Here is a 14,706-nt window from a genome sequence, read left to right on the forward strand (position 1 = left end):
AGCCTGTTTTTTCACTTTAAAACTAGTGAAATAAAAACTGACACCTCTCATCTAAAGTCTACAACTCCTCTCCAGTTCAAATGTGGTGTTTTTCACTTATTTGCTGATTATCCGAAATTGGTGGTAAAGATACAGTTTATTTAGAAAACTGGTGAAATCTTCACCCATATCGTTGTTGTCCATTCTGATTTGGAAACCAATTGCTCAGAGTCCAGCATTCCTAAACTGCTGATTAACTGAAGTGAAACTGCTTAGCAATATTAATATTAATATTAATATATTATATATTAATGATATTAAAATATCAATATCAAACACTGTTAGCTAGCTATGTATAGATGCCTCTGAGTACACGGAGTATACCCTGAGTGGGAAAAAAGTACAGTAGATTAAAATCGTAGTTTTACTTAGTGAGCTTCTTAACGTGGAACATCTCGTTTGATTCAGGTCCTCAGTCTATCTGACAGAGCAGCCTCTGACCCACACCGCTGAAACATTTAGTTTGGGTTCTAGCGAACAGATACCAACAGTAAAATGGGCTGCATAAAGGCAGCTGTTTTGTTAAACATGATAATACAGCAGAAAAGGCCTGTAAGGACTCACAGCACCCACTCATCGCGTGGCGCCAATAGATGAACTTGAGGGGCGGGCTGATTGCGTGTTAGAGGTTCAACAAAATGACATTAAAATGATAATAAATACGTAAAGTGACGAGCCTGTTCTGAAAATGTACATATTCTTGCTGTGAAGTGTAAGAAGTATAAATAAAAAGTGTAACGTGACAGAAATATTCAAGTAAACCACAGAAACTATACAAAATCAACTTCAGTACTTACACTTCGCCACTTGCAACCTCTGCAGCCAATCATAGCGTCTTGTGTTTACGTGGTTTGGTCCAAAACTTTTTATAAGGATTAAAAAAAAACTTCTTCCTACTATTTATTACTGTTTTTATCCAGTAAGAAGCATCAGTCTTTTTTATTTTTCTTACTTTGTGAATGAGTTTAAGAGTTAAACTCATTTAAAGGGACACTTCAGCTGCAGTATTCACGTGTGGCTGCAGAAAAGCGGCTGAAACCTCAGGTCCCTCACTACTACCCAGGACACGGCCTGAGGGCAGCGCTCTTCATGCTTAGCCAATCAGATTCACGAGTTGCGAGCTCCATGGCAACGGTTTTTTGTTTGACTAGTGAACGGCTCGCGTCTTCCACAAAAAACGGTTCAGAAATAAAACGGTTTGAATGTAATCGTATATATTTAGTGTAGTTTAATCTCACCTCATCGGCAGAACAGAAATGGAGACTCCTGGAAACTCAACGAGCGATAAAAATCAGGAACAGCAGGCTGCCCTGAACTTTAAGGCGTTCCTGTTAAAAAGCAGCACCAAAACAAACCAAAACCTGTGAGTTTCTGCTCTTTTAGCGTCGAGGAAGCTTCAGTCCTCCTACTCCTGACGTTTATAGCTACTGAGCTGGTCCAGTTAGCTAGTTATAGCTGCTTTTTTGTTCATCATTTTCTTCTCCTAATATCCTGCTTTTAATACCGCTTAAACTTCAGACACTTGTCTCTGTTTACTGCTAGGTGGCTACCTTGTTTTTTAGGCAGTTTCAGCAAGATCTAGCTAGCTATAGCTAGCACTAGCTATGCTATCAAGCTTTTTTTTTTTTTTTTTTTAGCTAAATACAACTTTTATTCTTTTATAAAATGTGTATAGCTATTGTTTGGATTAGTTTAAACGTTTATCACATATTGTAATGAAATAGTATGCTGAGGTTATGAATAACTGCCATATTGGATTTCGTTTTTTATTTAGCTAGCTATTTATTTTTGTTTAGGTTTGGTCTCTTCACTATATTTGTAGCTATACATCCCGGGATATTTCTTCTTTCTTTTTAAACGACACGCTTCCATCCATTTGCTTAAATTGATTTATGTTATTAATTCAGTCTGTGCTTTAAAAATGATAACTAATACTAGGTAGCACTAGCTAGCTAACTCACACAGAACCTTGTCGTTTTTGGTAGCTAATCTATTTTAAGACATTGTAAATGTCTGTAATTTTTGTTTAAAGCAGCTGACTTCTAAATTATGGGTATTCATAATTCCCTGGTCACAGAAGCATTGGTCTACAAAAGCACAAAGCCTTGTCATCAAGCTTGGCTACTGCAACGCCCTCCTGGCTGGTTTTTCAATGTGTGCCATCAGCCCTTTGCAACCAGGAGCGCCATATGGGGTGGAAATTAAGACGATTCTAAGGGCCTGGGACTGACAGGGGCCCATAAAAATGATTAACTAAGCTGTGAGGCCCAGTGTAATATATTTTCATGGGGCCCAAAGTCCCTGGCAGTGCCCCTGCTTGCAACAATCCTGAAAGCATCAGTACAACTTGTCTCCAGTCTTCCTAAGTTAAGTCTTGTCACTCATTGAGTTTCCTTTAATTGTCTACAAAGCCAAAATGTACCAGCCCCTCCCTAACTTATGGCAGTGGTCAAAATCTGATCCATACCTAGAATGCTTTGAGCTCAGCTTGACCCACCATCCTTTAAGACGCGTGGACGACAACCATCTAGACTTTAGACTTTTGTCTGTTGGGGCATTTAAGTGGTGGAACAAGCTTTCTCTGTGAGTCCAAACAGCTGAATCATTTAAAGTTAAAAGTCAGCTGAAGACCCATAATTTTTAAGGGTACATGTTTATCTTGCACTTATTAAAGGTTTGAGGTGTCTGCAGACACTGATATTTTATTTAGGAATCAGATATAATGTATTGTTTCTTTCTATCTGTTGACTATAGTGCAGATATGTAACTGAACATTTGCGCCTCATGCAATGAGCAGTATTCACGCCAGTTAGGGAAATTAGACCACTTAGCACTTATTACCACTGGTGAAGAGTCAGGGGATGGCTAACACATGTTGTACACCAACAGATGGGATAACTGCACACCATCAAAGTGGTGAAACACAGTGGAGGTTTGTAAAATGACTGGTTAGTTAGGTAGTTTAATTAACCAAGTCATTGTTAATTTCACCAAACGTCTTTATTTACTGTCTTCCTCAGCTATGACCATCTGTCACGTGTGCTCACCAAAGTTATGGATGAGTGTCCAGAGAATGCAGTTGATGATTTTGAAGAGCTGAGTCTAGAGGTGAAGGCCAGCCAATTGCTAGACAATCAGAGCACCCTGCGCTCCATCCCAGACACTGATCCAGCCCTTGCACTGGCCCAAGAACAGAAATCCTTGTTCTCACGGGGGGCAGGGGACGAGCAAGAAGAGGCACTGGTAAGCCACTTTGACAAGGGCAGAATTGTGGAATTTTAGTACCTACCAACAGTTACAGGAAAGGACAACGGTGAGTTGGCGTCAGGATCATGAGCACCCTAAGCTCATTGATGCTCATGGAGGTCCCACTGCACAACCTCACAGACTTAAAGGATTTGCTGCTAAGGTCTTGGTGCCTGATATCACAGGACGCCTTCAGAGGTCTTGTGGTCGAATGGTCAGATCTGTGCCTCAAATGGCCAGATCTGTTTGCAGCATAAGGTGGACCTAATCAATATTAGATAGGTGGTGCTAATGTTACTGCAGATCTGTGTAATTTGTAACTTGATGTAAAATCAAAAATGTTAAAACTGTCATTTTTACAATTTTGAAAGCAGTCAGTCATCTAAAGTTTTTGGGCTTGTTTGTATTTCCTCTAGGCAGAGACACCTCTGCCCAATCTGGCCGAGCAAAGTTTCTTCTTTGAGCAGGCTGAAGTAGGTTTGGGCCGAGAGGAGACACATAGGATCTTTTTGGCCCTGAAGCAGCTAGTGGACACACAACCCCTCCAACGCTGCAGATTCTGGGGCAAGATCCTAGGCCGTGAGGCAAACTACATTGTGGCTGAAGTGGAATCCAGAGATGAGGAGGAAGAACGGGTTGAGGAGACGCACAAGGACGAGGAGGAAGAGGCTCCAGAGGAGGATGAGGTGTGGAAGTAGTGGGTAGTGCTTGACACACCAGTTTCTTTGTCAATATATTGAATAATTGTTGCTGGCTAATGAACAATATTTACAATATTCATTTGTCTTTGCCACAAATTAAATCAGTCAGCCAAGATGTGTTGGCTTCTTGCCTCCAACCAAATTGAATTGTTAGGTAATCTCAAATAGGCTTTGTTGTGGTGTTTCCAATACTGAATTTATTATACTGTTTTCTATAAACATGGGCAAAAGTACAGACACAATCTAGGCTTCTACATGATTACAGTTTGTAGCTATGCAACACACACTGTATGTAACATGGACAAAAGTATTGGGCACCTGCTCATGCATTGTTTCTTCCAAAAGTTTTAAAAAGGTTGAGTCTTTACTGTCCAAGGTAGGCTTTCTCCTAGATTGTAGCATTACTGTGAATATATTATTGCATTTAACAGCATTATTGAAGTCAGGATGTTGGATGATCAATAGCCCACCCCATCCCCAACTCCCCACTTCATCCCAAAATAATTGGCTGGAGCACCATCATTCCAGAGAACACAGTTCTACTGCTCCATAGCTTAATGCTGGGTGAGGGGCTTTATACCACTCTTGTCCACACCTGGCATTAAGCAGCTTAATGTTCGTCTGCTCCAGACAGTCCTGTTCTATTGGTAATACTTCTCTACAGGGATGAGACATCTACAGTGGGGAGAACAAGTATTTGATACACTGCTGATTTTTCAGGTTTTCCCACTTGCAAAGCATGTAGAAGCTGGGATGGGCTACAGGACAATAGGCAAGCAGCTTGGTGAGAAGGCAACAACTGTTGGTGCAATTATTAGAAAATGGAAGAAATGCAAAATAACGGATAATCTCCCTCGGTCTGGGGCGCCATGCAAGATCTCACCTCGTGGAGCATCAATGATCTTGAGGAAGGTGAGGAATGAGCCCAGAATTACACGGCAGGACCTGGTCAATGACCTGAATAGAGCTGGGACCACAGTCTCAAAGAAAACAATCAGTAACACTCTACGCCGTCAAGGATTAAAATCCTGCAGTGCACGCAAGGTGCCCTTCCTCAAGCCAACGCATGTCAAAGCCCGTCTGAAGTTTGCAAATGACCATCTGAATGATCCAGAGGAGGAATGGGAGAAGGTCATGTGGTCTGATGAGACAAAAATATAACTTTTTGGTTTAAACTCCACTCGTCATGTTTGGAGAAAGAAGAATGATGAGTACAACCCCAAGAACACCATCCCAACCGTGAAGCATGGCGGTGGAAACATAATTCTTTGGGGATGCTTTTCTGCAAAGGGGACAGGACGACTGCACCGTATTGTGGGAAGGATGGATGGGGCCATGTATCGTGAGATTTTGGCCAACAACCTCCTTCCCTCAGTAAGAGCACTGAAGATGGGTCGTGGCTGGGTCTTCCAGCATGATAACGACCCAAAACACACAGCCAGGGCAACTAAAGAGTGGCTCCGTAGGAAACATCTTAAGGTCCTGGAGTGGCCTAGCCAGTCTCCAGACCTGAATCCAATAGAAAATCTTTGGAGGGAGCTTAAAGTCCGTGTGGCCCAGCGACAGCCACGAAACCTGAAGGCTCTGGAGGAGATCTGTATGGAGGAGTGGGCCAAAATCCCTGCTGCAGTGTGTGCAAACCTTGTCAAGAACTACAGGAAACGTCTCATCTCTGTAATTGCAAACAAAGGTTTCTGTACCAAATATTAAGTTTCTTTTTCTGGTGTATCAAATACTTATTTCCCACAATAAAATGGAAATTAATTATTTAAAAATCATACAATGTATTTTTCTGGATTTTTGTTTTAGATTCCATCACTCACAGTTGAAGAGTACCTATGATAAAAATTACAGTCTTCTACATGCTTTGCAAGTGGGAAAACCTGAAAAATCAGCAGTGTATCAAATACTTGTTCTCCCCACTGTATGTCAGCAATGGGTGCAACTGAAAGTAACTGAAGGCATTCATTACCAATGGTGTCCAGAAACATTTGAACACAGTGTATCTTTGCCCCTTTTTATACATAATGGTACGTAATACAGTGTTAGAAACCACATTACTCAAGAACTTGACATAATTTGAGCTACCTGTCAGCTATATTAGCCTCTTAGATCCATTATAAAACTAAATAAGCTAAGCATTCATTTATGTAATTATGACCTTTTGCAGAACTATTGCTTTAAGAGATCAATGAAACCAAGTGTGCTGTTGTATTTATTTTGGTATGACCCAATTGTATCTAATTTGTTCTAGACTGATTCACTCCCAAAGTCGACTTATAAGCCACCTCCCACAGTGCCCATGGAGCTTCGTGGTTCTGGCACTAACAAGTTCACTTACTTTGTGTGCCAAGAGCCTGGTTTGCCCTGGGTGCGTCTACCTGATGTCACCCCAGCTCAGATTGTGGTGGCGCGGCAGATCCGCAAGCTCTTCACTGGTCGCTTGGATGCCCCCATCGTCACCTACCCCCCGTTTCCAGGCAATGAGGCCAACTACCTGCGTGCCCAGATCGCCCGTATCTCAGCTGGCACCCAGGTAAGTCCACTGGGTTTCTACCAGTTTGAGGAAGAAGAAGGAGAAGAAACGGAAGAGGGAGCGCGAGACAACTTTGTGGACAATCCTGACTTTGAGGGCATCCCCGTGCAGGAAATGGCAGAGTCACTGTCTGCATGGGTCCACCACGTCCAGCACATCAACAAACAGGTAACTTGCTGGGAGGGCAATATGAAATACTTTTTACTGATGGTAATGGAACTCATGATAACCATGAAACAACTTCTTTCGCTTTGTTTAAGTGTTTGCTACATGCATCTACTTGAAACAAGGAGAGTATATTTGCCGAAAGTGTGGATTCAAAACATGAATTAATTCAGTAAAGCAAGGATTACTGCATTTGTGACATTTTGTTTATTTTTGTTTTTTAATTGTGTGACACTGAGACAGAGTGCAGACCAAACCATCTTTAACAAAGTATTTTTAATCAGTCATCCCTCTGTGTCTCAGGGTCGTTGTGTGTGGATCAACCTGTTTGAAAAAAATGAGGAGGAATTGGAAGAAGAAGCTGAAGAAGAGGAGAAGGAGGAGGAACCAGATGAACCCGAGCCTGAGGTTGGACCACCTCTTCTCACACCACTGTCCGAGGATGCAGGTTAGCTCATGTCCTGCCTCTATTTCTTAAAGCAGAGGGTCCAGAGTGTCCAAACAAGGCTTGTATGTATTCAAGCAAGAGGTGTCTGGCCTTTCTTCTTAAGATCCTGCAAGGTGTAGTTCTACCTCTGAGAAAACACACTTCTAACCATTCAAGGTTTTCAGGAGCAGTTGAGTATCACAGGCAGATGTGTTAGATTAGTCCTAATTCTGCAGGACAGAGAACAGATATCCCTAAAATGTCCTTTTTACTTAAAGACAAATTTGTGTATGGTCGTAGGCTGTACAGTAAGTGCTATGGTAGAGAGACTATAAGTTGTCAGAAGAAACTGACCATATTAAAATATAAAAAAATTAATCAATTTTTAAGCAATTTTATAATAGCAGTAGATCATGCAAGGTTATGTGTTGTTACGAATTGCATACTCCTGTTTCATGTTCTATTGCTTTGATGATGCTGTGCTGACGGGTTCTCACTAACTTTCATTAATTGTTAGTCGTATTTGCCTTTTGTTTGACATATTCCTTTAAACAAATGATCTTCTATGACCTAAATGTTTGTTATTGTTATTATTTCAGAGATTAATAACACTCCTCCTTGGAGCACCAGAATATCTTCTAACCTAATCCCTGAGTATGCCATCGCTTATGTGCGCTCCAACTTGTGGCCCGGAGCCTATGCCTACGCCTGTGGCAAGTAAGAGCAATCATGTTAACAACTATAGACTTTCCGGCTCCCTGTAGTTTGTTACTGTAGACTAGGGAGCGGTTTCTCAGACAAACACCATAGAACCATACTTGCTTATTCAAGATGCTTGTCTATTAGACCTGTGTGACAAAACAATTTATATATTTTATATCAATGTGCATTTTGAAGTATTTCTGTTGAAAATTATTATAATGCTGTGTTGTTTAGACTAGTATTAGCAGCAGTACCTTTTACTAACTATATGAGGAGGGAAAATAATTTGTCATTCACTTAATGATATATAACTACAGCTCAGATATTTTGCCTGGATACTACTAGATGCATTTACCTGAAGTTAAGGACAGTAGGTGTTAAAGTAAATAGAGTAAATAGAGGTCTAGTAAAAGTGCTACAGCTGTGTCCTTAAACTGTAGTATTTATTTAATGTTTTGTCTTGATGAATTTTGTAGCATGTATTACATTAGAACAGGGTGGCACAATGAATCATATTTTTATCATCAGAACATGAGATTCCACAATACACACACTTAATTACATTATGCATGCAGTCTGACTGAATTAATCACATTGGCATATACCATAGAGTGCTTTGTATTTCTGTTATTTCATTGAATAATAATTAATTAATTTTTGATTAATTAAATTTTTAATGATTTAATTAATCATCAAAAATACACATTTTGTGTAATGTTTTACTTAATATAGTCATGTTTAGTTTAGCCAGGGTGAAGGCTAACACTTGCCTCCTATAAGTTCTGAAGCATCGCTGCATATTTTTTGAACTGACGCTAATGCAACATCGTTGGACAACTAAACATGCTTGGGGAACACTGTTAACTCTGTTATATCAGCTAACAGACTCCTGCACTGGCTGACACCATGCTGAGTGATCCTACCTCATTAAATTCATTGTTATTGAACATCACACTTTATGTCTATAAGCAGCCCTACAGCAGGAAAAGCCCGTTCTTTTCCTTCAAAGAAAATCGAATCAGAAATTAAGCATTGAAATATGCATTCAGTAATTATTAGTAATTATTGGTGTTGAATATGGAAACTTCACCATCCCTATTTCCCCTTTGTCAACAGGAAGTTTGAGAACATATACATTGGTTGGGGGCTGAAGTATTTGGGGGAGCCTTACACTCCACCCGTGCCACCTATTCCCCAACAAGAATACCCCAGTGGACCTGAAATTACGGAGGCGCTGGACCCCAGCTTGAACGATGAACAGTCCCAGAAAGCAGCTGCAGAGCAGCAGCAAGAACAGGAGGATATGGAAGGACTTGAGGCAGAGGAAGAGGAGGAAGAAGAGGATGAAGACTGAGTGTAAAGGACTGGTACACGTCAGACTTAAACACACTGTCTGATAAGTTCACAAAGGTTTTATTTTTGCAGCTAGAGTACTGAGTTGTGAACACAGCCAAATATCTTTTGTAGACTGATGGACAATAGATACAGGTTTTGTGTTTCATACAATAGTAAGATATTTTTTTTGTTGAATTATAAAGACTTTCTATATAGAGTTGTATCTGCATGGACATTTATACAAATGAGTCAAATAAACCATTAGAAACCCAAGATCGGAGTCACACCCTTTATTTATATTTTAAGTTAGTTTAGCATTAGCGGAGAGGGGAGTAAACACATATTATAATGAATGTTATAATATTATAAATTTTATATTATAATAATATTATTACCAAGTGTAAACGTCCAGTGTATCACATAAATCCCATATAAACATTTAAAACAAACAGAATTAATCAATATGCTGTAAACCTATAGTTCTATAACAAAAAGGGTTATTGTATCGCTTTAAGCTGGATCACTACCAGACTACTGTGATGCAATTTGTGAGAGCCACTACAAGAAAACCTTCATTAGTATCAAATGCCAACAGTAAACTTAACACAACATGTAATAATGTCAACTAATCCAGCCATGACATGGCAAAGCAAGAGAAAGTTGATAAATAGTGATCAGTTGTGGTTGTAGAATATAACACTGTTCTCTGGCTTCTGAGTTAAAAGCCAATCTCAGTAACCGATGGATCAACTAAATATTATATGTAATTATTTATATATATTATATATAATACATTGAACAGAATTGCAAATGTAGTGCAGCATGTTAGACTTAATTCAAATAAATAAAATTTCCCAAAATACTATGAAGAGGATTAAATATACTGAGCTTATAGACATCTTTCATCTAGTTTCTCTATAGACACCGAAGTGCCACCTTAAAGATGGTGTTTGAGAAATCAATGATCTCTGACATTACTTATAAATTCCTTATTCATATTAAAAGAAAGCGTGCCAATTTCCTCAACGGAGGAAAACAGGAAAACAGCAATTAGTGCCATTTCAGTTTTTGGCGGGAAAAATAAAACAAGTTACAAAATTGTACAGGTTAATTTACATATATTCTTCATTAATCAATGGCAAATGCTTATGCATCAGTAATTTAGTAGTTAATTTAGAAAAATTATAAAGGAGATCAGTATTTATACAGTTATTACTAACCAGTGCTATCATACACAACGTCACAGTGTTCTTTGGAATCAAAGAGATTTGTACTGAAAACCAGATTCACCAGAAACATAAGAAGGACGACTTGGCCACTGTTGTTTGTTCATTACAATAAATAAAAGTAATTAAAGGCAGAGGAATGAGTTTAGAGCTGGAAAGGAATATGGTGAGGTTGAGTTAACGTGCATAGGAAATCAATCAATAATGGACCCTGTATCTTAGCAGAGCATTAGCGGAGGTCACTCTCCTCGTCCTGAATGGTCTTCTTAATTCGCAGTAACATGGTGGTCTGCCACTGGTCCAGCCTTGTGATTGAGTCAAATTCCTTCACCTAAAATGTAGGGCAAGAATTATGAATTAGGAATGAATTATGGTCTTTTAGGAACAAACCAGAAAAACACAATCTGATACCACAAACATCATACTCTAACGTAAACTTACTGCATCAGTAAAAGCCTCAACATCCTGTTGCTCATGTGCAGCAAGAAGTTTCTGTTAAACAGAATGAAGTTGTCAAAAATGTTTTATGTTGGTTTACCAGCATAATCATAGCTAAAGGAACAGATTTTCAGAAAACTGACGATTTCAATTCACAAAGCCCTATAACAATTCATTTTCATTGCATATTTAAATACAATGCTTCTAAAAAAAAAAAACACAATAATGTCAATATAAGGTTGTGGTTTAAGCAACTTCAAGTTAAGGATAAAATAACTTTATTTATCTGAAACTAACCTTTATAAGTTTGCATTCCCTGGCATCTGAGAAGGCAGGAAACATTTCCTCATATTTCTGCACAGCCAACTAGATGGGGGTTAAATGATACACAAAAAAGAGAGATCATTTATAGGATCGTAGGTATAAATCTGAAGTTGGTAACAAATCGTAATTAACAGCAATAATCACCTGGGCATTTAGCATATCCACACAGAAGTGACACAGTGCTGCCTTGAAGAAGTGGTCCTTAGCTCCATACTTCAGCAAGGTGTGATCCATGGAGTACGTTCCAATCTGATCAGATTCAAATGTATTGAACAGTTAGAGACACTGAAATGACAACAACAGGTTTTAGCTTATGTGTATTGTGCACTGAAGTACACACCTGCTCATATATTTCTATGGCTTTTTGGTACTGTTCCAACTGTGCAGCATATGTAGCCACTTTGAGAAAGCACTTGTTGGCAGAACTACAATAAGAAAGACAAAATGATTAAAAACATACACTAAATTCAGATTCTAGGTACATTCTTAAACAAACAAAATAACTTTTACCAATGTATTTAAATATAATTTACATTTTAACTATTTCATTGATCAATCTAAATTTGTCTGTCTTAAGAATATCACATCATTACATACAAGATGGAACAGAATTTTTGTTAAGCTATTTTTGTAATTTTTTCATTGTTTTCCTCATATGGATATGGTTATCAAGCTAAATATACTATATGGTCAAATGTTTGTGGACACCCCTTCTAATGAATTTATTCGTCTACTTCACCTCCTGAGACCTGTACTTTTTAATTTCTCCTAGCTATTTGGGATTAGTAGGACCTAACAAGTATAAAAAAAAACAATGTCAAGGGTCAAAGTTTTTAAAGTATCATGGTGCAGACAAGCAGAAATGTAATGTCCCCATATGAGGACGTAGGGTCTCAAGAGGTTAACGTTGCACCCATGATGGTGTCCCAGGATGAGCAGGTGTCCTAATACTTTTGTCCACATAGTGCACATCAAACTTGTTGCTATGGTTTAACACATATGACATACTAATTTACTACACTTCCACACATATAATATAGTAATATAATATATTATGTTTATGACCACATGAGCATCATATAGTTTAACAACTTAAGTACTTCTCATGACCCAACTGCATTTTCAGAGAAACTCTGAAAACGCAAATATACCAAGTCTTGCAATACCTGGTAGACTCCTCGCCTTTGTAATAATCAGCGGCCTGCTCATAGTGGGTGACTGCCTGTAAACAAACAAACAAAAAAAAACAAGGCAGGCATTACTGGCAATCTGTTGTTACACTGAGATAAAAACAACAACTAACCAGCACAGAAATATACAGATATTTCTCTCACTTTATCAATGTCCAGCAGGTCTGATTCATAGACTTCAGCTATGGAGATGTGGTGTTTTGCTGCAATGTTGAAACGTCCCTGTGGAAACAGTAAGATAAAGACTGACCAATCTGGTGAGTTTTCTTACTGAGGCTACTTTATATACTGTTAAACACTTATGTGTTTATTGCCCCAGAAAACACTATTGATTGTAAGATAACAGAACAAATGTGCTCTCATCATTAGTTTCCTCACCATGTCTGTGTAGATATCAATGGCTCTGCAGAGACACTGGATGGCCTCTGAAGGATGGACATGCAAAAAGCAGAAACCATAAATAAAGAGAAAGTACCTAACTTACTTATGAGATCCAACTAAAATAGATATGAGATAACTAACTAAAATATAGACAGCTACCTTGAGGATCTGCTTTTTTGTAAGCATTGCCAGCATCAATGAAGTTAACGGCAGCATCGTGTTTGCTCTGCATTTGCAGGTGCAGATTAGCAGCTTTGCAGAACGCATCTCCAGCCGCTAAAGAGAAAGCAACCATGCAATATGTTAGACAATGTGTTAAAAAGATATACCAGCAGGTTTTTACGAGAAGGAATCATGTAAAATATACCATTCCAGTTCTTTGCCATCTTGAACATATTAGCAGCTCTTGCGTACATATCACAGGCCTCCTCAGCTTTGGAGGAGCTCCTAAAAAAGGAGAAAGCAATTCATTTTAGATAATGCATTTATTATGCAAGAACAACGTGAACTGACTATGAAGCAGTGCTAATTCAATTTCCTGTGGCTCCTAGGGTAAGATGTACCCTCACTGTTTTCTCTACTGATCCAATGACCAAATTAAACCTAAACTCATTACATTTACTGAATGTGTATGCTCTAATTCCAAACTTTTACCTGGATGACTGCATTACCGGAATTAAATCCCCTGTTTGTCTTAGAATAATAGTAAGCTATGCATTTATATTATTGAACAACAAGACTTAAAAAGTTAAAAGTGTATAATGTAGTTATATGTTTATTATAAAGACACAATTGTTCACTGTAATTCCACTACCTGCTGAGCATGAATGTGTGTGCCAGATATAAGGATTATTAGGCAACAATTATGCAACCTTTTTAGAAGATGAATTTATATGCAAGTTTTGCAGATGAGAAGTTATTCATAGCTTATTTATGTATAATAATCATGTGCGCATTGTTTTCTGCTTGGTTTAAATTGTAATAATGTTGCAATAAAACAGTAAAAACATATATTTGCACAACATGATGTATGTAATAACACAACTATTGAATATTAAACAAAATTGACATTTCAAATGTGATTTCATATTTGACTGATGTCTATCTAGTGTCCATAAAGAAAATATATGTTGTATTAATGATACATTTTGTAATAATAAATGCATTGTTTTACCCTGGGTAGAGAAATGATTTCATTTCATTATTCATTATAAGATTAGTTTTCTCTATAAAACTAAATGATAAATGTTACAGGGAGAATTGCATATATGTTCATATCTAGTTACTACTTTAGTAACTATAAACTATAGTTTATTATTATTTTACGTTTTCACTATTTTATGTAGTAGGTTTTTATGTTTTTGTTCTTTAACATTTTATAATTTTTACTATATTTTTTGCTTAAATTGTACTATTAAACTGATTTATCTTGTTGTTTATGTCTTGTTTTACTATACATCTTTATTCTTTTCATTTTTAGTCTAGCTATATTTTATATATCGCCTCGGCTGCATTGTAAATGAGGGTCACCCTCAATATAATCAGTAAATTCAATAAAGGTTGAATTTATTTGAACTGAATAATTGTTTTGTTAAATTTTAGTCCATCATTATGCATTTTCTCAAATATATGACCACATCTGTATTATTTAATCGCACCCTCTTCACAGAAGAGCCGTAATGCAGTATTTTATTATAGCACTGTCTTACTGGGCTAACGGGACCTAAAGGCACCTGGACTGGGCTAGTGTAAACCAAACCGGCACTCACCCAAAAAATGTCCCGAAGAACGAGCCTGTCGTTTTGGTTTTCTTGTCAGCTTCAGCGACCAGAGCCATCGCTTCCTTCTCCTTTCCAGAATAGTCCATTTTTGTGTCTGTGAGCTGCAGCCCGATAACTTTTTATGCTAAAGCAACCTGGATAAAGCCACTGCGCAGTCCACTTCCCATCAGCTGCTTCTATCGGCTTTGTTTTTATGATACAAGCAGGAAGGACAC

The 14,706-nt window shown here is 38.1% G+C and overlaps 2 protein-coding genes across 2 annotated transcripts; one reads left to right on the plus strand and one right to left on the minus strand.

The window, feature by feature from the left end:
• Positions 1-1,195: 1,195 nt before the first annotated feature.
• On the plus strand, positions 1,196-9,558 carry rsph4a (radial spoke head component 4A). The gene is made up of 7 exons (XM_072674777.1): positions 1,196-1,402; positions 3,060-3,282; positions 3,702-3,971; positions 6,241-6,690; positions 6,991-7,135; positions 7,714-7,831; positions 8,933-9,558. The coding sequence occupies exons 1-7, from the start codon at positions 1,296-1,298 to the stop codon at positions 9,168-9,170; spliced, it is 1,551 nt and encodes a 516-aa protein (XP_072530878.1). The 5' UTR covers positions 1,196-1,295; the 3' UTR covers positions 9,171-9,558.
• Positions 9,427-14,680, minus strand: napaa (N-ethylmaleimide-sensitive factor attachment protein, alpha a). The gene is made up of 11 exons (XM_072674787.1): positions 14,480-14,680; positions 13,078-13,157; positions 12,870-12,986; positions 12,708-12,754; positions 12,474-12,551; positions 12,306-12,361; positions 11,480-11,564; positions 11,284-11,388; positions 11,113-11,181; positions 10,819-10,869; positions 9,427-10,708 (listed from the first exon to the last, which is right to left on the minus strand). Exons 1-11 carry the CDS (start codon positions 14,575-14,577, stop codon positions 10,607-10,609), a joined length of 888 nt encoding a protein of 295 aa, XP_072530888.1. The 5' UTR covers positions 14,578-14,680; the 3' UTR covers positions 9,427-10,606.
• Positions 14,681-14,706: the final 26 nt, after the last annotated feature.

This window comes from Salminus brasiliensis, chromosome 1 (assembly GCF_030463535.1).
Source record: "Salminus brasiliensis chromosome 1, fSalBra1.hap2, whole genome shotgun sequence".
Classification (NCBI taxonomy): Eukaryota; Metazoa; Chordata; class Actinopteri; order Characiformes; family Bryconidae; genus Salminus; species Salminus brasiliensis.

Excerpts from the sequence above, each read along its gene's own strand:
- rsph4a (XM_072674777.1), top strand. The coding sequence starts at position 1,296 with ATGGAGACTCCTGGAAACTCAACGAGCGATAAAAATCAGGAACAGCAG. Across the intron at positions 1,403-3,059 it reads ACCAAAACAAACCAAAACCT|CTATGACCATCTGTCACGTG; the intron begins GTGAGTTTCTGC and ends TGTCTTCCTCAG. Across the intron at positions 7,832-8,932 it reads TATGCCTACGCCTGTGGCAA|GAAGTTTGAGAACATATACA; the intron begins GTAAGAGCAATC and ends CTTTGTCAACAG.
- napaa (XM_072674787.1), bottom strand. The coding sequence starts at position 14,577 with ATGGACTATTCTGGAAAGGAGAAGGAAGCGATGGCTCTGGTCGCTGAA. Across the intron at positions 13,158-14,479 it reads TTCTTCGGGACATTTTTTGG|GAGCTCCTCCAAAGCTGAGG; the intron begins GTGAGTGCCGGT and ends CTCCTTTTTTAG. Across the intron at positions 12,987-13,077 it reads GATGGCAAAGAACTGGAATG|CGGCTGGAGATGCGTTCTGC; the intron begins GTATATTTTACA and ends CTTTCTCTTTAG.